The 23352-nt window shown below is 43.9% G+C and overlaps 1 protein-coding gene across 2 annotated transcripts in view; it reads right to left on the reverse strand.

The window, feature by feature from the left end:
* Fto (FTO alpha-ketoglutarate dependent dioxygenase) overlaps window positions 1-23352 on the reverse strand; it is a 351507-nt gene that overhangs the window by 176301 nt on the left and 151854 nt on the right. For both annotated transcript variants that reach the window (XM_021171161.3, XM_021171162.2), the window contains exons 5-7: window positions 22739-22818; window positions 16048-16191; window positions 5409-5528 (exon numbers count right to left, since the gene is read on the reverse strand). In XM_021171161.3, coding sequence (XP_021026820.1) covers window positions 5409-5528; window positions 16048-16191; window positions 22739-22818 — 344 coding nt within the window. The remainder of the gene's footprint in view (window positions 1-5408; window positions 5529-16047; window positions 16192-22738; window positions 22819-23352) is intronic.

A 23352-nucleotide genomic window follows, 5' to 3' on the forward strand; every position in this document is an offset into this window, starting at 1 on the left:
TTACCATTAATATGAGCCTGAAATATTTATTAATATTTTATTGTTATATCTTTCAGGCCCCCTAAAATCTTTAATTTAGGAAGAATTTTAATATGAATTTACTTGCGCTGTTATCTAAATACCATTATGTTTGATATATATTTCAGCACATAGGAAGCAGCCTTGTTCACTATAAAGAACTTTATCCACAGCTACAGTGACAGCTTCATTAACCTTTCCCCAAACAAATAAACAAAACTGCTCTTTGGCTCGCTCATTCCCTGCAACTGTGGGAGCCACAGGCGGAGGACCCGTCCCTGCAGCAGCAGGCTGCCTCCACAGCAAGCTTCCTCATGATTTATGCAGACCACAGTGACAAGCAGAGACGCGTGACTCACCTGGAATTAAACTATTATAAATAACTTGTCAGGGACGCCTTTACATTCTGATGAACATTTCTCTGTTAAAACTTTAACAACAAGAACCTGGTTATGTTATGAAATGAAACACCCACTCATTTGCCACATCTCTCTGCTCTCCTGGGCCAAATTTTAACATAAATGGGCAAATTAAATGTAGCCTATAGCTTACCTAACATAATTATATGTTGTATTTTACTCTGATTCAAAACGGATACATTAAAATAATCCAGCCTTGGCTTGCACCCACTACGGTTGGCAAAGGTTATTAAGGCCAATGGCCATGCACAGGCTGCTACTGTAACCCGGGGACTGTTGGGACAGGAAATGGTCCAAAGCACAGGGAGGATAAGCAGGAGCCACTTTCTCCACCACCCCTCCCCCCTCACCCCCCCCCCCCTCAAGGAAAAGCAACAGCAATGGAGAGCATGGAAAAAAAAAACCAAAAAAACAGCAGTACATAAACCACCAGCTCTTCTCAGGGCGCGTCCTCGGGAAGCTCCCCCGGAATAATTCCTCTGCATTGTACAAAACAGAGGTTTTTAAGGTCAAAAGGAAATGAGTAAATGCCATCAATTTAGAGGATTTCAGCCCCGGCATTCTTCTTGGTCTCGCCGCGAATTTGATAGTGTTAAAACATTTTTATAGGTAAGATAAATGTCAGTTTTGCAAAGAGCGATACCAACCCCTGGGAGACAAACGGCCTATCCATTGGATCTCAGGCCATGGCGAGAGGACGTCGCCTCACAGGGGATGTGAGCTTTTCATACTCCTCTTTAGCCAGCAAGAAAAGCTTGCACGGTTTCTTTCAAATGCTAACTCTCCTATCCCGAAGTGCCTCCTCCTAACATAATAATCTTGGATGAGAGGCAGTGGGTTGGCTGACAAAATAATAAAATACAAATATGTGACTGGTGCTCAACTGTTAGAATGCTTCTTGAGTGGAGAGCAAAGAAGGCAAGAAAGGCTTGACTGTGGTGCAAAGGGTCAGGCTGCTCCGGGCTCAATGCTCAATAAATTCACCAAGTAATATTCAGCGGAGAGGTGATGTTTTATCAGAATGTCATTCAAATATAAGGGCCTAACATTTACATCACAAGAGCAAGCACACACACCGTCCTCCGGGAGAGAAGCAGTAAGAATGAGCAGTGTGCCAGGGCATGCTTGCTGGGACAGGGAGTGGGGAACAGAGGCCGGGGAGTTTATGTACAGCTGACTAAACTTTCTGAAATATGTGGCTGGTTATGACATGTGCAGCAATTACCACTAATGGGGGAACAGCTATTTCAAAATTCATTTTCCATTCTCCTGTAGGCTTCTGGAGGCAACCCCTCCCAACCGCACGACAGAAAGGACGGGAAGGCAGACAGAAACTACAGCACACACCTCTTCCCTGGTACAAGAGCCATCAAAGGCTGCTTAACACATAGGCAAAAAAACCCCAATACATGCACTGCCCAAGGTCTTAGTTTCCTCACTGAAAAGGACAAGCGTGTGCTACAGAACAGACAAAGGTGCACTGATCAAAGACACCTTTTCACAACACACACAGGACTCCATTAACTCAAAAACGCAAAAAGATAACAAGGAATCACTTGTCTAAAAATCATAATAATTTGGAGTAATATATTTCATGGAAGAAAAGTTTGAACAATCAAGAAATGCCCTTTTGATTAGCTGAATTTCACAGAATCTAAACGGGCACCAAACGCTGCATTTTTGAGGTGAAATTGCTGTTGAATCTGTGAACCCACAACTGATTTCCTGTGTTATGGAATCTTGAAGACTACAGCTAACTTGAAGCAACAGGGGTAATTCTTGGCAGTTAATGGGACATTTATATGCATTTTCCTGAAGGACAGCATCTTGGGACCACCAACTGGCAGCTCAACACTGCCCCCTACTGCTTACAAGTTAAACCAGAGAGCAGGAACAAGGCTGACAGAGCCAGCTGCACCAGCCAATGCCTATCCAACCTCAATACCCAAATACCACATGGCACCGCACTAAGAGCCACAGAGCAGGGGACTTTTCCAAAGATTATTCTCTGCCGTCTCTTTCAATAGCAAAAATAATTTATCATGAGTTTATTAGAAATCTTTTTTTTAAAGGCCTAAAGCAATGCTTCAACTTAATTTAGAAGAAACATCCCTTTTATCTTGGCCCAATCCTTCACTCTGCTGATAATGACCCAACTGTGGTATGCAAGGGAGACACTGAGACATGGATTCGTGTTTCTTCTTTTTCTTAGTAAAGAACAGAGCTCTGGAAAATTCTCCACATTGCTGCTCCTTTAGTTTACTGTTTTGTTTTGGATCTCTCTCTCTTTCTTTCTTCCTTTGTTTCTTTTTTTTTTTTTTTTTTTTTTTCAGTATAAAATCTAATAAAAAGAAGATTCTTGCCAGGCGTGGTGGCGCACGCCTTTAATCCCAGCACTCGGGAGGCAGAGGCAGGCGGATTTCTGAGTTCGAGGCCAGCCTGGTCTACAAAGTGAGCTCCAGGACAGCCAGGGCTATACAGAGAAACCTTGTCTCTTAAAAACCAAAAAAAAAAAAAAAAAAAAAAAAAAAAAAAAAAAAAAAAAAGAAGATTCTTCCTGTAACTAACTCTGCCTCCTACTGAATGTGTGCATTCATGGGCTGAGACTGACACACAGCCACAGTCAGACATCTTTCCAGGGAATCAGTGATGAACTTCGCTGTGTGATCACAATATTAAACATTGCACTTGTTGGCAGGGTGGAATACTCCTAAATCAAATACTTCTAAAATAAAAACTGTTTTATGGCTGGAGAGATAGCTTAGCAGTTAAAAAGCACTGGCTGCTTATTCCAGGGGACCCAGGTTCAATTCCCAGCACCCACATGGCAGCTCACAACTGTCTGTAACTTCAGGTCCAGATCAGACACCCTCACACAAATACATGCAGACAAAGTACCAATGTACTTAAAATAAAAAATAAATGATTAAACAATTTATTTTACAGAATTATGGAATTCTTTTCTTACTTATTTCTAAGTCTTAATTTACAACTTGGTAAGATTATGACTTCAATGTCAGGTTGACATCTAACAATTAGGCCTCAGCACGCAGGATCCTAAGTGCCTATGTAAAACATAACAAAAATCAACAGTTCATACAAGCACAGTTGTACACACCCTATAAAAACAGCATTTCCTCCGCAGGCCTGGCTCAGGAACAGAGCTAGTCAGGCAGAGAGGGAATCTTCATCATCTCCAAGTTGGCTACACAGTGCTCTGTACTAACCCAGGGTTTGGGGAACTCTGCCTCTGGGGTTATTCTAGGAGGGAAGTGGTGTCCCCTTCCCAGATGCTGATCCCCTCAAAGGCAAGTCGGAATGAGTTCAGAGGTGTGCATTCTGATGCACGCTCTTAAGCTCAGGCCTTCACACTTGCGACTTGATATTTTCATTATTATAAGACAGGGATTCCTGAAGATATATGTTAGCATCTTCATCAAAATAATAACACTAAGTTGGCTGGCCAAAGTGGAGGTGACAGACTAGTCTCAGTGTGGGCAAGGACGATAGCTCCACAGGTATACATTTATTTCTCAACTCATCAAACTGTATACTTTATGCTTGTGTAGCTTCCTGTGTATCAACTATAGGTCCAAGAAGCTGCCAGAGAAACATTCCTGGTGGGGACTGGCGACAGCGGTGCACCCTGCAGATGAGTCACTGCTCTCTGCGCCCTTCAAACGCTGCGAAGTGGCGCTCTCCAGAGGTCAGCAGGCTTTTATCGCCTTTCCTCTACATTCCAAAGCCAAGCCTTTGGAGGCAGAGCAGTGAGCCGAAAAGGGCAAGAAGCCTAGAGCAGGCCTTCTAGAGTTCAAATCCCAGTTCTCCCACCTAGTAGCTGGTGACCTTGGGAAAGTTATATAAGGCCTTTGGGCTCCTGTCTCCTGAGAGTAAAAGTGAGACAAAAGTCATACCTCTCACATGGGGTCACCATGGACAGTACTCATGAGCATTAAACATTCTCAGCACTTATAAAATCTTTAGTAATCATAAAAATAGCACGCAGGCATTTGCTGATGCTATGGTTATCCAAGCCCAGCCTCATCAAGTGGCTTCCACTTGCCAGCTTGCTGGCATGTCCAGGTCCCACACACCTACGCGCTCTGCCTTCTGACCTTGTTCCAAGACCCAGGATTTCCCCACAGACAGCCAACCTCATCCTCTCATCTCCTCATGGTCCTCCAACGAGACCAGCACCTTCCTAGCAGTCAGCGGTAGTGACCTGCTAGTCACCCTGATACTGATCTGAACGGTGTGCATGTGTGGAGAGGAGAAGAGACCCTGAGAGTCCATTTTCTCCTTCCATGGAGCCCTTGCTTGTCTATCGCTTGTCCCTCGTTAAGCCTTGCTGGTCCCAGGCATAAAACCCAGGTCACTAAGGATGGTAACAGCCATCTTTACAACTCTGCCCCATCTTGCCAGACCATGACTTTTCTTTTTTTTTTTTTAGGCCCCACAACATGGTTTTATTTTAGCCATAGTGATACATAGGGACATCCACATTTCTCTCTTTGCTAAAGCGCTAGGCTATGGTGAGTAAAATCAGGTGCACTCTGCAGCCTGGCCTCTCATCTCAGCCATCTATTTAGTGGCCCTGGATGAGTATCTAACTTCTCTATACCTAAGCTTTCACATCTATAAGTTAGGGCTCACCATGCTGTCCACATCAATTGTTGCAAGGATTTATAATCTTGATAAAGAAAACCCTTTGAATGGTGGCTGGAACATAAAACCACAAATGAATGCTGGGTGCTGCTGTTAACCTGTCCGCACACTGTGTCCCACCCTCTGTGAAGAATATCAGAAATGTTTCCTGAAACAGAATTGCAGGCTGCTCCCATTACCTTATAGGAGATAACCTAGCACGGCCGTTTATATGGATGACGTATACATTTGCCTGTGGAAATCAGACGGCTTAGGATCAGCACAGTGAGGTGCCCCAGAGGACATGCTCAGACCTCATGCACTTACCACACTCTCCATCTTCTTCCACAGCCCCTCCAGCTGAGTCATGGGCTCACACCACCAATCAGTGCAAAGTTTGTATCGATTGCCTTGAAACCAGAACTGCCTCAGCCACTCAAACTCCACCTGTGGATCAGAACAAAAAGGTGGCGGTTATAATGTCCTTGTGATAGACCAACAAGGACAATGGCTTCCCCGCTCGAGTCTCCTTTGGCAACTTAATAGACAGAAGTTGAGAGAGGCGAGAAAAGCTTGACCTAAGCAGCTCCCACCACACCCTGGGATCTCCAGAGCATTCTGAAAGCCAAGAAAATGGAAGTCTCAGAGTTGAGGGCCTGCTAGGATGGCAATCCAGGTCAGGCTAAATGTTTTAGGCATGTGGAACAAATACTCAGATCCTGAAGTATAGGCAGCATCCACTCACTATGTGCAATGGCAAGTCATAACGAGTAATTAAACACCCTCAGTAAAAGCTAAGAAGGCCATGACATTGACACTGAAAATAAAGAACTTACCCAAGGGATGGGAGAAGCTGGTGATCATCTTAGCCACATAAGCACACAATATATAGTTAGTTATAGAGGATCCTACACAGCCATTAAGGTTCTCAGCTGGTGACGCAGTAAGGGCCAATCACAACAGGCAAACAGAGCAAAGGCAGAAGACACCGAGTCATGTTCTCTTCTGTGAAGGTACTAAGCTATTTGCACTAACTGCCTCCTCCTACCCACAGAATGTACATAGCCATGCCTTCTCCAGGCTTAGTCCTGTCATACAGGCAGAGCTACCCCTACCATACTAATAACAGTAGGAACCCAGGGTGCAGCCAAACATCCCTTGCCATTTCTGGGTTTCAGAAGAATAGAGGCCCCAAGACTAGAAAAGAAGGAGCCTGAAGACATCTTGCTGTCAAACTGGAGCCAAAATGGCAGGACATGAGATGAGAAGATAAAGGCAGGTCTGAGGGGATGGGGGAGAGTGGCTACCCTCTCACAGGCCAAGGGGAGGGGAAGTGGGGGGTAGAGAGGGAAGAACTCTGTAAGAAGGGTACCTGGGGGCAGCACTGGGGATGTAAATAAATAAATAAATAAATGATTTGTTAAAAAAACATTTAGATTAAGCGCATAAGTTGATGAGTTTATACATGGACAAAATATATGTAAAACTTTCCATAGTAACAACTGTCACAGTTAAGATGTATGACATTTACGTAACCATGGAAATATATCACGAACCCCTATTTTCTCAGGCCATGTCCTACGCCCAACCCTGGTCTGAGCAGCTTTGTTAATTTGCTAAAATGTCAAGTGAACAATATTTGTGAATAATAATAATAATAATTAATAATAATAATAATAAGAAGAAGTCAGGTTCAGGAGATAGTTACTGACTGCATGATCTATCTATCACAAAGCCTCTTCTGGTCAAGCTAGTGCAGGTTTCGTTGTCTGATCATTTCAATGGCAACAATCTCAATGCATAAGATCAGCATCTGACCAACACTAAGTCTTCACTTGAACATCAAACCAGAGCATCAAAGTATAACTCCATTCTACCCCAAGCTCCTTTTCACTTCTGCCCTCCAAAGAAGTGTCCAGCGAGCCCAGCCCCACGCTGTGGTGTCTGCTTTGCAGTGATGGCGTTTCACGCTGAGCTGGGCTGCTGTCATCGTGTCCTGTGAGCACAGAAGACTTCCATTTGTTTCTTCACAGTCAACTTCCAGGAGGCAAACAAAAAGCAACTTGTGAAGATTAGCAACGGTGAAAACGGCTCAAGTAAGAAACTGGAGAAGACCTAGTCTAATGGAAAGGTTTCGGTTTACGCTAAATAAATGTTTGTTTGATGTGTAGAACTGATTTCAGCTAAAGCTGTTTAAACAAAACAAAACAGGAATGTGGGCAACATTAAGACAATTGCTAAACCTCTCTCTGTGGCATTAAAAGGCAGTGGTTAATAGAACGTAAATCCGAGAGCTTTGAGAGGAGGATGAATATGGCCACAGTTCAACGGCAGTAGAGATCCAGGTTAGTAGCAGGTTTACTACACGAGAAACGGAAGCACCTTTTACAGGGATGCACAGGAAAGCGTTCAACTGTCTGGCAGCCTGCTGTCCTCAAGCCTGACTGTAGGGAGAGGGGAGTCGATTTCCAACACCTCCTTAACCCTTTCTGCAGAAGAGGACAAAACATGGAAGCCTCGACCACCCTGGTATAGAAGGAATAAAAAGACTACTGTGTGCAGTAAGCCCGTCAACCTATTAGGGCCCAGGACTGCACTTCTATGGAGAGCCTAGAAACGAGAAGAGGGCCACGGAGGACTCTGCCACAGGACAGGAAAGCAAAGGCAGGGCCTGGCCGTGATGACAAATAAAACCTCCTCTTCCTCCTCAGACATCTCACTCATTGCTCAGCCCATGAAGCTGCGGGTGAGCCCCGGAGCACACACGGTGGGAGGAGACAAAAAACAAAAAAACTCTTCAAACAAAGAAAAGCCCAGAACCAGATGAAGTCATTGGCAAACTCCACTAAACTCTTAAGGAAGAGCTAATATCAGTGTCCCTCAGACTGATTCATATAACAGAAAGGGACAGAAGCTACCCAACACAGTGAACAAAGCCAGTTTTACCAGAATCTCCAAACCAGAGAACAGCAAGAAAGGTACCGGACTGAACTCACTGGTGAATTTAGACACAATCAAATCCTTACAGTCATATAACATGACCCATGGCCAAACTGGTTCCATTCCAGGCATGCAAGGATGGTTCCGCCTCAAATTCAGATGCAATAAAGCACATATATTATGTAGAGGCAGAGAACACAGGGCCACCAAGAGATGCAGAAGAGGCTTTTAACAAATCTAGGCCCCTTCATTATGCAATCCCTGAACAAACTACAAACAGAAGGAACATATCTTTGCATAATAAATGCTATCTATAGTAAACAATATTCCAAGCCAATATTCCATTAAATCCTCTAAAACCAGGAATGGACACAAGGCTCCCCACACTTACACGGTTACTCAGTATAGCGCTCCAAATATTAGCTAGAGAAATATGGCAAGAGAAAGAAAGAAAAGAAATGAAAATAGGAAGAAGAAAGTCACATGATCTCTGTTTACAGATAGCATGACCCTAAACATGAGAGGCCATAAAGATTCCTGAGAACAGTCTTCTGTCCAATAGCTGCCTTCTGCCTTGTGGAAAGACATAAAACCAGCACACAGAGATTGGCAGTCCTTCCACACACCTCTGAATTGCCAGGAAAGAAAGACGGGGAGAGCGCCACTCATAATAACTTAGCCTCCTTCCTCATCAGAGGAGTAAAAGACTCTATGATGAAATAAGAACTGCTGAAAAATTGGAAACCCCAGATGATGGGCAGCTTCCCCACCGATGCTCAGGGACGGACAGACAGGATATGGTGAAAACAGGTATATTACAAAGAATGATCTATGAATTCATACAATTCCCACAAACAGTCAAGTGACACTGTTCACAGAACTAGAAGAAAAAAAAAACTTCTAAAACTCATACAGAAGCATAAAATACTCCAAATAGCCAGAGCCATGCGGAAGAGACTGAGCAACGCAACAGTATTACAACCTACACTCAGAGCATACTATAAAGCCATAGTGACAAAAGCTGGCAGTGACACAGAACCAGACCCACTGACAGGGGGACTTAACAGAGCACCCAGAAATAAACCCACATAACTGGGCCATCTAATGCCTTACAAAGATGTGAGGAAGACAGACTGGAAAAATGACATCCTCAATAATGGTGCCGCTGGGGAAACTGGGTATCCACATGGGCAAGAATGAAATAAGACTTATACTTTTCACCATAAAGAAAATTCAATTCAAAGTGGACCAAAGACCTAAATAAAGACTTGAAATACCAAGAAAGGCAAAACACTTCAGAATACAGACATAGGCAAGAACTTTCTGGAAAAGACCTGAAAAGCACAGAAAATAGCCCTAAGGATTATCAATGAAGTTGCACAGAGACAAAACCAACCATCAAATTAAAAAGTCAACCCACAGAACAGGAAAACAATATTTGCCAAATATATATATATACCCAACAGGAGGTTACCACCTAGATTCCAAAAGAGCTCCAAAACTAAATACCAGAAAACTCAAGTCATTCAGTCAATAAATGGGACAGACTGAACAGACAGTTCTCAAAGGGAGACATACAAGTGGCCAATAAATACTGAAAAAGTACTCACCATCCTTAGCCATTAGCAAAGTGCAAATTAAAGCCACCTGGAAAGTCCACTGCAGCCCAGTTATCAAGAAAATAAATGACAACACATGGATGTGGGGCAACAAGGACCCTTTCGTGGGGGAAACATAAATGGGTGCAGTCATTAAAGAATCAATGTGGAGGTAGCTCAAAAACCAAACCAGAATACCATAGGATGCAGATACACCACTCCTCTACCCGTGTATAGGACTCTAAGTCATCACACTATAGAAATACCTGCCTGCACATCTATGTTTAAAGCCACACTATTCACAGCAGTAAAGATCTGGAACCAGTCTCGATGTTGATGTCTATCAACAGATGAACGTGTTGAGTTTCAGATCCTGGACGTGACGCTCAGATGCCTATATAACATATCAAAGTGGACCTGGCCTATAGGTTCTCCCAACATCTGTCAGTCCTGTTACAAGGCATGGTTGCTATACCCTGCACCAGGGCTGGCCTTTCCTTCCCCAAGACACTCTTCCCTATATAACCCAGACATTTGGCGCCCGCCTGCCCCCTCCCTCTCTCTCCCCGCCCCCCCCCCCCCCCCGTGTATATGTGCTGCTTGCTCTCCTTCCTCCCTCCACCTGTCTCCTTGTCTGCATGATGATTTCCCTGTCCTAGTTCCTTAGTTACTCGCCCAAAAGCTGCCCCCAAATACACCTGCCTTTTGACTCTCAATTCAGCTTGAATTGGCTGAATTAAACCTATTAGAATGGATAAAGAAAGTGAGGTATATAGACACAGTGAGAGTTTACTCAGCTGGAAACAAGACTGTAATCATGGCATTTTCAGGAAAATAATGGAACTAGAGATCATTATGTTAAACAAAATAAGCCAGACAAATACACAGCAGAATGTAGATAAAAATGTGCATTATATGTTTATTTGTGCATGCATGCCTACATACATACATATGCACATGACTAGAAATGTGAGAGACTGTGAGACATAGGAAGAGATCCTAATGGAAGCATGGCAGAAGACATGGCAAGGGGTCTGCTCAGTGTGGGAGCCAGGGCAATGTGCTCAGTGTGGGAGCCAGGGTGATCCGAGAAGATGACTGGAACAGACCAAGGCAGGCGGAGAGGACAGCGGAGGTCAGTTAATGGTCACATAACAAAGTGTACTGAAACTCACATATGAAATCTCTCAATGGAAGCCTTTATTGTGAATGCTAACTGGAAACAGTCAATGATGATGATGATGATGATGATGAGATGGTGGTGAAAGAAGAAGGCATAGCAGTGCCCTTCTTAGGCTGAGGGAGGGGGCTAACAAGGCCAGCCTAGACCGTACAACTGGACCCTGAGTCAAACTGGAGGTGACGGTAGGAAGCAATGAAGGGCGTAGGAGGGGGCGCAGGTGGGGAGTTGTGGGAGAGAAACAACAAAAGAAAATTCAGTTTGAGAAATCCCTTAATGAAACCTAAGTCTCTGTGAACGAATAAAAATGAACATAAAGCACAAAAAAAGAAAAAAGAAAAAAAAAACTAGCACTGTTTCCATCAACAAAAACCAGTTTGAGAAACAGAAGTGTAAGAGGTAGGGTTCTGAGGTCAGTGGGAAGCGGGCTGGGCTACAGAAGACCTAGGCCAGCTGTGAGACAGGGCTACTCAGGCAACAGCCATATTGGTTTGTGCTGAGGTGTAGATGCGTCAATAAGGAACTGCCTGGTATATGTCAAGATTCCTGCCAGGGACGAAGAATATTAGCTAGAGAAGACCACAAGTCCGAGGACTTACTGTCTGTAAGCATCTCACAGGCCTGGAGAGTTTTCTGAGGAGAAAGGGTTTTCCATCCCTGCTGGCTCACAGCCTTTTGCCCTTCCGTGCCAGTCAAGGAGCTCGGCACTGGGACTTGAGACAGGCAGAGGAGGTCTGGTAAGTAATGTCAAAGGGATGACACATTTCTGGGGACACTAGATCCTACCTTAATGGTATGGCCTGACCCTTTTACTTCAGTGGCAGGGGTGGGAGATGGAGAGTTTGCCACCTTCACTATCTTCCTCATTACTAAAAGAATTTCCCCCTCAAACACTGGGGACAGGAAAGCTACAAAGTAGGTTTGCACAAAAATCAAGGAGTTGGCTCCTATTCTTGAAGCCCTAAAACAAAAACAAATTAAAGTGTGGCATACCGAGTGACCTAAAAAGTTCCAAGCATGTGTGTGAGAAGTAGGGCCTCCATCCTTTCTCTAGACAACAAAACCTACAGAGGAAGCTGAGACCAAGCAGAGCAGAAAGAAAAGACAGAATTCATCGGGAAACCAAAATGCAGACAGGAGACAGAAAGGTTCCACAGGCGACATGGGTCCCCAGAGATAAGGACAGAGACACAACATACAGTTCCCTGAGGGTCTTGGCAATCTTCTGCTCATGCGTGAATTCTCACATGCACAATGAAAACTGTTACCCTACCATCAGAGTCAAATGAAAGCCCACGGGAAGAAGAAGGTGGATGGCGGCCTGAGGTCCCACTGATCATCAAAGACCTTCTGGATCTTCAGAGAACCACGAAAGCAACTGTACGGTGGCTTCCGGTTCACAGCTATGACATCATGCCGCGACCTGTGCACTTGCACCTGCCTTCTCCACAGAAAAGCCAAAAGAGGTGACTCTGGGTTAGTTTTCCCTCAGAAACACCAACAGACTATATGAAGGGAAAGAAATGGGCTGCATCTGCCTGCCTGAGACTCAGGCAGTGAGCACTCAGGGCTTGTGGTGCAAAGACTGAAGATCAGCCAGGGATGGCAGGGCTTATCTGTGGTTCCAGTGCTCAGATGGCTGAAACAGAAGATTGTGAGTCTGGGTCTAGCCTGACCTACATAGCAAGCATCTATCTGGAAAAAAAATGATAAAAAGAAGAAACACTACAGAAATCATATTTCAAAACCATTATGACCACATTGGTATCACTCCTATGAGTAAGCAAGCAAGCAGTGCCTGCCTTCTCTCTGCCATGTTTGCCTGGACTCTTGATTGGCCCCAGGTCAGCACCGGGTTTGCTCAGGGGGCTGTGCACAAGTCCTAAGGGACATGCGTCTCACTACACCATGTACCTTTTTATAATTCAGCACCGAGGGCACTAGAGCAGGGCAGTGCTCCGCTTCAGCTGCACAAACCCAGGAGGCCACTCCAGAGCAGCTCTGGAGAGAGGTAGGAGAAGAAGAACCTCAGAGCCCTAAACTGCGGCCCACTCTGCCGCTTCCAGGAGAAACTTGCTAGAGATTGTAAGTTCACAATGCACATAATAACATAGAGGAGGACCTGGCTTATAAGTGAATTGAAATCTTTTCTCTGCATCTTAAGGAGGGGCTATCACAAAGCCACCTGCTTCTTATGACTAAAGTTCCCATGTTGCTAGAAAATGCATTCCTAAATGCAGATGGCTTTTATTCAAAGTGCTTCATTATAATTAGCCCAGCAAAGGCACATGGCCTTGAAGGAAGACGATAACTACTAAGAATACTCTGCGAGTAAACCAGCACCCCATCCCAGGCCAGCTAGCAGGAGGACAGCTCATTCCTAATGAGCAGACGCACGGCTTAACCTTGACAGTAAGATGACCTTGGAGAAAGGGAGCTGAGGAGGTGCTGACCGTGACAGGTATGTGACTATTTGGATATAAGATCTATATCCGACCACCCCCAGGCTAACCCGAAAGGGCTGCCCCACCTTCCAGATACAGGCAAAGGCCAGTTTGATTCTGCAGCAGATGGATTCTGATGGCAGTATTCTGCTGTGCGATTATATAGTTTCTCTATGCACGGAGATAAGAAAACACTGTAGCCATATGACTAGCGAAGACAGTGAAATGAAACAGTGTCCGTGCATGACACAGTCAGCAACTGGTTTACTGGCCTGACTCTGAAAGCCATGAATTCTTTCAGAAAAGTAACTAAATATGTGCATTAGAAATTCTGCACTAGGCTGGGCAGTGATGGCGCACACCTTTAATCCCAGCACTTGGGAGGCAGAGGCAGGTGGATTTCTGAGTTTGAGGCCAGCCTGGTCTACAGAGTGAGTTCCAGGACAGCCAGGGCTACACAGAGAAACCCTGTCGAAAGAAAGAGAGAGAGAGAGAGAGAGAGAGAGAGAGAGAGAGAGAGAGAGAGAGAGAAGAGGGAGGGAGGGGAGGGAGGGAAGAAATTAATTAATTAATTAATTAATTAATTAATTCTGCACTAAGACGGAGAATGAATGGGACTGTTCGGGGGGGGGGGTGTCTCTGGGTCCATAGGAGTGTAGCTTTCAAGCAGCAGTATCTAAGCAACATCTCCAGTGGAGATGCTTACTACACATAGCGAGCGAAGGACGAAAAACTGGCCCTGGCTTCAGCTATAGCATCAGGTGGCCATTACTCTCTAAAAGCCCAAGTTTTTTTGCCTTTGGTTCTAGGATTCTGATCCTGTTTCCCCCAGTGTAGAAGAGCTCACAAGATACTGAAAGACTTTTAAAAAGCCACTGTAAGGTATCTTACGTCTGTGGGTGAAGATGCTGTTTCCTCGTCTGCTCAGAATCCTCCGAGGACCCCACTTCCCTCACAGTAACAGGCAGGCTGCTACTCCCCAGTCTCTAACACTTTCCTTGTGACCTCATGGTCTACAACTGGGAGCCTCATCCCCTCACTCACACTGCTGATAAACTGTTCCGTGGACACTAAACATTCTGTGCCCTGTGGCATTTGTAGTGGTTGCTCCTTCTACTCGAAATCGCCCCAAACCCTGATGTCGCTCACCTTTTCTGCTTCTTTCCGGCAGGATGCTCTCTGGTTCTTGCCATCTGCTGGCCTGTTTATTCTCTATAGTACTTAGCAACATCAGCATATCACCTAATTTGCCAGTGTTTTGTGTTTCTTGTTTCCCGGCGGCTGGCTCCCTACACGAGAACACCCTAATGCAACCAGAAGAGGGCCCAGCCCCACCTCTTGATAGGCCCATCACTTGATAGCATGAGCAGAATGCCATCACAGTCCAGGTTTTCCACCAGGTCCCATTATGAGGAAGTCTGAGATTGCAGGCACATTTTAACCATCCTTTACCACCTGTTAATCTTACCCTCTCCCTTATGTCATTATTAATTCACCAATAGTGAAATCCATTCATTTGAAGTATAAAACACAACATTTCTTTTACACTGATGAAGTTGCATGATTATTACAAGGCTCATTAGCATGAAGGAAAGAGTGCAGGCTTCGTGTATTCTCTCAATAAGGGTGCCCACAGATGAATCCAAGGACTGTTCTGTCTTCACTGAATATAGTTATCTACTGTGGTGGTTTGAGTATGTTTGGCCCCATAGATTCATGTGGAATGCTTGGCTATAGAGTAGCACTATTAGGAGGCGTGGCCTTGTTGGAGTAGGTGTGGCCCTGTTAGAGGAAGTGTGTCACTGTGGGTGCTGACTTTGAGGTCATATATGCTCAAGCTACGCCCTAACCAGGATATCTATTTCACATTTATTTTGGCTAGCTATAGAGGATGTCACTTAAGTACAAAGTTTCTTTTTTAAGAAACTCATTTACTTATGCAAAAAGTAAGTTGAAAAAAGCTAAATAGTTAACAATATATAAAGTAGAAATTGAGAGTATTAACAAAACAGTAAGCTTAGAAGGTGCACAGACCTCAACATGTAGACCCTCTGCACTCACAGACTACAGAAAAGCAGCTTGTCTTAAAAATCACTGCTAGGTGGGCGATCATTCTCTCCAGGTCCCTTGTAGCTCCCCAGGTCTGTATGTTCCAAGAAAGCCACTGACAGCTCACACTGCAGTTGCTCTGCAAGGATGTTTGTATTGGAAAGAACTGTGGGTGGAAAGTCAGTGCCTTCCTGCAGAAGTTAGGGCAGCGCTACTCACAGACTTGGAAGATGCTTCCCATCTGTTAGGAAAATGAGTTCCCCGTCTCAAGGTTCTACTTAATACATTTTAACCCCTTCCGGTGTCATGCGGCCAGCCCATTGTGTATCTCCCTCCTGTAGAAACCATCTCAAAGAAAGCAATGGCCAGAATGTTTGAGACCTTTAACCCAGATTCTTATGAAGTCCTGACCATCAGGTGACAGCTCGCTTTGGGAGGTAATGGATATCAAGGGCAGAACTCTTATGAATGGCCTCAAGGCACACTTGATACTCCTTTGTCCCTTTTACCATGCAAAGACACACTGAGAGAGTGCCATCTGGGAATCCAGAAACATGACCTCACCCACACCTGATACCTGCTGGTATCACCTACCCTCGCCTCTGACTTAAAATCTCCAGTATGAGACCCTCATGAAGCTGCAAGCAGGGATGAGTCTCAATCTACCCTCCCCTCTGACTAGGATCTCTTAGATTAGATCTCAAATTGCAAGCAGGGGTGAGTCTCAGACCCATTAGCTTCCTGAGGAGCCTCACCTCATTATGGATTTCCTCTCCTTGTTTCAAAACTGCAGGATCAAAGGACTTCAACGAGATGTTGCCATCGTCCGAGTCATTAAGGACATTCTGCAGCGCCAACTGACAGCGTTGTAAGATATAATCCAAGGTGCCTGTTGAGCACTGTCAAGAGAGAATCACAGGTAAGACATGGGGACCTCCAGGCTAACCACACACTCTTCATGCTCACGTACATGCTCACCGGTCATGCTCCCAGCTCATGCTCCTAAGTGACAATTACAGCAGTGGCCTGCTTGTTTCTGGGTGGACAGCCAGGCCTCAGCAGTCATGCAGGCTGCTGGCTGTCTACACTATATGGACCTCCTCTCCGAATAAACAAGAGCCCTGAGGTATGGTATATACATGAGGTGTATGTACATAGTAATATGTTTGTATGCATTGTCTACATATACTGTAACATCTTACACACTAACTCTTAAATGTAGAAGAAATGTAGACAATTATTCAGTAAATATCCAGTTGGCAAGGATGGTGAAGATAAGTGATTTTTGTCCTGTGTAATGAATATATCAACAGGGAGGAATGGTAGACAGAGTGGACAAGTTGTACAAAGCACACAAACTACAACAGCAATAATGTGTGTGTGAGAGAGTGTGGGTGTGCACAGGGGTGACATTATAACTCAAAGAAAACATTCTGTCCCCTTTCTTCATACAGGAGGCAGCTGCAGTTCTTCCTCGATAATGAAGCGTATGGGGTAGGCTGTAAAGCATACTCAAGGCAAAGCTGAGACTGCGCTATCAGTGGGGACAGAGACGCCTGGTTCACTCTCTTTAGGGCTGTGGAAATGTGACAGAAATCAAATGGAACATACTCTATTGAAGGAGCCTATGTTGGAAAAGCCAAAGATATAGGTGGGGTATGCATTCATTTATTTTTATAATGAAATGATTTCCTAACATGATTAGAAGATATATGTGTGTGTGGATGGATGGATGGATGGATGGATAGATAGATGGACTGATTGATAAAGGTAGGTAGATAGGCAGGCAGACAGGTAGGCATGCAGACAGAGACCGGTTGACCAATCGATCGATCTCCTTTGGATGTCTGAGAAAAAAATATCCTTAAATTATTTTTATTTTAATATTCATAACTTAAAGTGAAGCCATACAAAAAAAAACCTTGCAAGGAAATCTTGTGATACAGAAACTGCTATTGCCTATTTACACAACATGACATGATGAGCCTGGGAAACACTGAGTTTCTGTGTGCACAGCAGAAGCTTGACTAATGTATTTTGCTGTGGTAATCCCAGAGTGCAGAACACCTGAGGGTAAGCAGCACTGAGCAAGAGCGGGGAGGAAAACTCTGCTCACAAAGTGCCCAGTGCCTATTTCTAAGTGGCAGTCCCTTTCATTTCTGTGTTCTAAGTATGGAGTAGCCTGCCCATGGGGCAAGCAGGTGCATGCTCACCTACACTCTCATCAATGTGGAGTCAGTTCAATGGACTAAACCTTATTTACGGTCACAAAAACAGAAGCGCAGAACTTTGTCTTTCTGACTTTAAATGTAATTGGTATAAAGTGGGCCTGAGTTTTTTGAGGTCTTAATCCTTTTTTGGTCACAAATTTATTGAAATATAATTCATAGCATGAAGTCCAAGTATTGAAAGCAACAGTTCAGCAAGTTTTATTATATTCAGAGCTACACCATCATTACAACATTTACTCTGGGATAATTCTGTTAACTCCAAATGAAACCCTTGCCCTTTGGTGCCCTTTGGTGCCCTTTGCACCAGCACTACCTTGCTTCATGTTGTGAGGAGATGATGCTGAAGGCACGCACCCCTGCCTGTCCTGGGCCTTTCAGCTCATTATAATCACCGGCTGTGTGTGGTCGTTGGTGCCTGGCTCTTACACTAGTACGTTTCTGTGGTTCATCCCAGTCGCAGCGTGCATCAGCACTGCAACCTTGTTTATTGTCAAGCAGTACTCAATGACATGCAGATGTGATGAGCGTTTGGGCTCCTATGAACATACATGTATAAGTTTTCATTTCTCTTGGCTACATACCCGGGTATAGAATTGCTGTGCTGTAGAGTCCCTGCATTTAGCCTCAGAAGTGCCAGACTTACCAAAGTCCCTGTAGAATAAGTACATTCCTTCCAGAAGTACAGAAGAGCTCCTATTTCTGCACACAGCCTTGCCAACATTTATTACTGTAATTTGACTCTGGCTTATACTGGCAATTCTCTAATGACTAAGGATGATAAACATTTTTGTTTGTTTGTTCTGTTTTCTGGGCTAGGGAGGGACCCCAGGTTTTGTACATGAAAGGCAGGTGTTTTACTGCTGAGCCACACTCCCAGCTCTGCTGTGGGCTTTTCATGTCTTCTTGACTACTTTTATACCTTCACTGGCACATGCCTGCTTAGCTCAGACACCATTTTAAACAGATTCATTTCTCTTTTAAAGAACTGACTTTTTAATCATTCTTTCATTCTTTGATCATCGACACTTATCTTCCACCCTATCTCTACTGTCTTGCCAGCTCATTTTGAAGGACATAGAATTTTTAATGTTTTCTATTTTTTCCATCTGTTATTTATGCTTTGGCTGTCCTATCAAAACCAATGCCCACACCAAGATAAGAATCACTTGTTGGAAATCAGTAAGATTTCCAAAACAAAACAAGGCATATGGAATAGAGAATGGAGCACGTTAACACATGTGTGTCTGTGCCTCTGACTGATACATATTATCACTGAAATGATAACACAAACTTGAAGTTATTAGCTATTTAAAAAATAATTATATATAAAGTTTAAGTTTCTAAAAACAAACCACTGTTGCATCTCAAGAACATTCTGAAAATGAAGCCAAAATCCAAAGGAATAGAGCCAATAGAACAGTTCTGGTCATACACATCCAACTTGTCCGCACAGAACTCGCTCCCAATAACTCCGAGGGATAGCAAAGGACCCTTTCCACAGCACAGTCTGGGAATGGCGCATAGAAAAGTCACACAACACAAGAGTGTCTGGAGGTCAGGCGGCTCTGCAAAGTGTGAGGCTGGGAAGTCGGAGTTCCTTTTCTGTTCTACTGAGAGAAGGAAGGAAGAAAGGAAGGAAGGAAGCCTTTCCCTTCTTTGACCATTGGAACAGTTACATAAGGTGAAATGAAACGTTTCATGTAAAACACAAACATTCTGTCACCTGAACCTGTGTAGTTTGGAGTCTCTGCATGAACCGCTTTTCTCTCCTATACGTAAGGATTCAAAGTTGCCACTCCCACAGTTGGTAACGGAGTCAATCTTATTAACTCATCATAGCCTGAGGCATCAAGGTTCTGCCTAGCTTTTCACTAGTGCCCGTGCTGGATAAGCCTCTTTATCAACTCTCTTTTACTGAACCAGATCTAAGGTTTGATTCCTAAATTTACTGTAAAGAGACTGAAGATATGGGTGTTCTGTGGCACTGTGCACAAACCCCATGTAGATCTCCAAAGACTAAACCAACTAGATGTACTGGGACATACAGCTTCACCATAATGTTACCACTCCTGATAATTACTAGTTTTTACTTCAATAGTCATATTTTTTTGGAAATAAAGTTGCATTAAAATATAATGCAACATATAATTTTAATTTTGGGATGCTTAACCACCCAAAATTCTAGTTAGTCAGAATAATGTATAATAAGGCTAGCAGTAGTATTAAATAACTAGGCACCAAATATTTGAGATTTATATGTCACACACACTATCACAGAACCTCCAAAGCAGTAGTAAGTAGCATGTAAACAAACTGAGTGCAGCTATGTTCCAATAAACCTTTATTTATAAGAGCAGCCCACTGCTCCAGTCATTTTTCTGACTGCCAAATGTAGTATAGAAAAAAGATATTTAAACAATTAACATCATAGGTATTCAATTATTAAAATAACATGTAGTTTAAACTAAACTACAGAGAACATAAGAATTGGCAGCAATTTTTCTCGTTTTGAGATGTTCTCACATATTCTAGGCAGGCCCCAAACTTGCTCGGTAGCCCAGCATGACCTCGTTCTGGTCCTCCTGCTTCCACCTCCCGAGTGCCGGGCTGACAGAGATGCATCGTGTGCTCCTATTATGGTACGCTGGTGGTCAAACACAGGGTCTCATGCACAGCAGGGATGGGCTCTACCATTCAGCTACATTGCCAGCCTGACTCAAAAAATGTCTTCTTCCAAAAGAACCACTACACATAGTCAGTCCCTTCTCTCTTTATTTAAAGTGAATCAATATCCAAAATATGGCCTGAAAATGCAAAAAATACAAGGATAGCTATGATTAATCTGAGAAAGCTAAACTTAAGGCTATATTTAAAAATAACTTAAGGATAGGATGAAATTGGTCAGCATGGAGAAAGGACTCAAAGCTACGGAGTAGGATACATTCCAAGTCCAACCTCTCATCACCATGATGCCTTCTGCTCTTTGCTACCTTGTATTCTGCACTATTCTGTTCCTTGTCCTAAGTATCTTCTGTAGCCCAGGCTGGGCTGCAATGTGTGAGCTCCTTCCTCAACTTCTAGGAGACTGGGTTTACAGGCACATTCCATCACGCCGGACTTGGAGCATCTTGGAGACACCAACAAATCAACTATTCCAGCTTCTAATGACTAAAGGAGAAGCTTGAGTGCCGCACCGCCAAGGAATGAAACAGAACCCCCCTTCCGAAGAGAGCTCTCAACGAGTAGGAACTTTCACTATGGCAACATTTTTGCTGTCTCTGGCTTTATGACCACTCCAGTGAACACAGAGACGGAACAAGCCTCCCCCGAGGAGTCTCCACTCCTCTATTAGCTTTTCCATTCGCTGTTCTAAAAGATGTAAACGCAACAGCTCGTTTAATCCTGAGAATCATATGAATGATAATACTTGTATCCCTATCAAACATATATTCTAACCATTTTAATCTTTAGTGGCTTCAAGGCCCATGGATACAGCACTAGTCAGTCTGTGTGCCTACTCTTACAGGTTAGATGATCAAAGATGTAAGAGAGATGGACTTGAATAGCACATGCTCAAGGGATTGACAAGAACTCTTGAGAGGGTTCTATCTAGACAGAGGGCTCCAACAGGAAATGGAGTCATTCTGCAGCCTGTCAGATGGTCTATAAATATTGCATCCTCTGCCCCTTCTCTACCCTCCCTCCCTAGACTTCTAACTAATGACACTCGCCAATGGCACTGACCCCTCAAATAGACCATCCAACCACCTAGAATAAGGATTTGCATGTTTGTGTGGTTAACATTTTCTCCCTAGAAAGCAGCAGAGTGGAATGAAAGGCTTGGGCAGAATGATCATGAGGGCGGCTTACAGCGCAGAGCACAAGGATAAGCACGGAAGCAGTCAAAAGGATGCGTGAACCGCAAAGAAAAGATTGCAGAAAAGGAGGACAGAACGACAGAGGGCTTGCTGGCACTCTGAAGGTATTCACCACACACACGGTGTCATGACACACAAGCCACAGAAAGAGCCATGGTGCTGTCCCACTCAGCAACCTTGCTCATCCCGGGCACTGGCAGGACCCTGCACAGATGCCACTCTGTAGGGATGATTTGTTCTGTCCCATATGCCCACACTTGTTCCCTGGGGCTGTGACCCAGGGGTTGTCTAAGGTGAAAAGCCTTAGACTTAACCTCCAGCAACCTATAATTAGCTAATTCACTCTCTAGTCTATGATCCTTGTCATTACTCCCCTGCTCTCTATGGCCCTCTTCTTATCATTTCCATTCTGACCTCAGATGATCAGCTGTTACTCTGCTAAACTGGGCTGGGAGCATGGCTGGAGCTTAGAAGTTCCCTGATATCCATTGCAGTAAGTTTCCCATGGATTTACATTATATGTCTAGCTGTTCAACCAAAAATAAGGGAAATGTTGACCTCAGCTGTTTGAACTCATATAACATACACTTAAGCATACAAACTCACCCCATATCTTTCCGTCTTCACCATGGTAAACATTGTTACACGTGAACGTTTTAAATCGGCAGCATATGTTAATGGCATTTACCTTTTCCATGAGATAAAACCCTTGGCTGGTAAGGTGGCTGCCAAACCTGAGGACCCGAGTTTTATCTGTGGGAGCTATGTGGTGGAGGGAAGGAAGGAAATGACTCTGCCAAGATGCCTTCTGACCTCCACACACGTGCTGAGACACACAGAGAGACACACCACGGAAGAATACACACAAACTAATAAAGAAATGTCATATGTTTAAAACAAACAAACAAAAGCCCAGTTACAAAAGGCAAAGTAAGTTTTTCCAATACTGTGAGTAAACTTTAAAAAAAAATTTTTTAAGATTTATTTATTTATTATATGTAAGTACACTGTAGCTGTCTTCAGACACTCCAGAAGAGGGAGTCACTACGGATGGTTGTGAGCCACCATGTGGTTGCCGGGATCCAAACTCCGGACCTTCGGAAGAGCAGTTGGGTGCTCTTACCCACTGAGCCATCTCTCCAGCCTGTGAGTAAACTTTAAAACTGTAGCTACTACAACCCAGAGCCAAAACTGTAAGTACATAAAGTGTAAAGTCAAATTAGATATAAGTTAGTTTCCAATCAAGCACTCTTCAGAGCCCTACAATAAACTGTCCACCCAACTGCCTCTGCCACGTTCAGTTAAGCGTGAATCATCACATTTTTATTTCTGCTTACCTCTGCAACACGGTGAGTGGAACTAAACCGAGGCTGTGAGCCAGCCAAAACACAGTGCTGGTGAGTGGCATTGAGGTCATCTGCAGAAAAAAATGCAAAAAAATAAATTACCGTTTATTAGTCAGTACATGCTTATTCACTGTTTAACTGGAACAAAAGGTGAACAGTAACTGTGTCCTATCATCCAAGGAACAGCAATCACCAAGGAGTTAACATTAGGATGGCCACACAAATACTGCATGTGTATGTAAAAAATGAGTCATTCAATCCAGGGTTCTAGTATATGTGTACAGATACATATTTATCTTAAATAAATCACCCACACCAGGATGCCATCAATAACATTCCAGGCTAGCTTTTGCAAGCATGGCATATGGCCCACTACTGACACATGGTTTTATGGTGAGCATCAGCTACCACGTTTTCTGTCTGTGGATTGAGCTGTCCTCTTTCACAGTTATATCTTTAGCAGAAACCAGAATCCTTTTCAATTATTTAGAATTAAATGTCTTTCATTCCAAGTTCACCTTTTTTCTACCTAACTGAAGATTCAATTTTGCCCTGACAATTAACCAATCCAGCATGTTGGGCTCTTGGACCAGAAGTCAAGCCTA

The sequence above is a fragment of the Mus caroli genome, unplaced genomic scaffold (genome assembly GCF_978045245.1).
Source record: "Mus caroli unplaced genomic scaffold, Mus_caroli_1 scaffold_10, whole genome shotgun sequence".
In the NCBI taxonomy this organism is placed as follows: domain Eukaryota; kingdom Metazoa; phylum Chordata; class Mammalia; order Rodentia; family Muridae; genus Mus; species Mus caroli.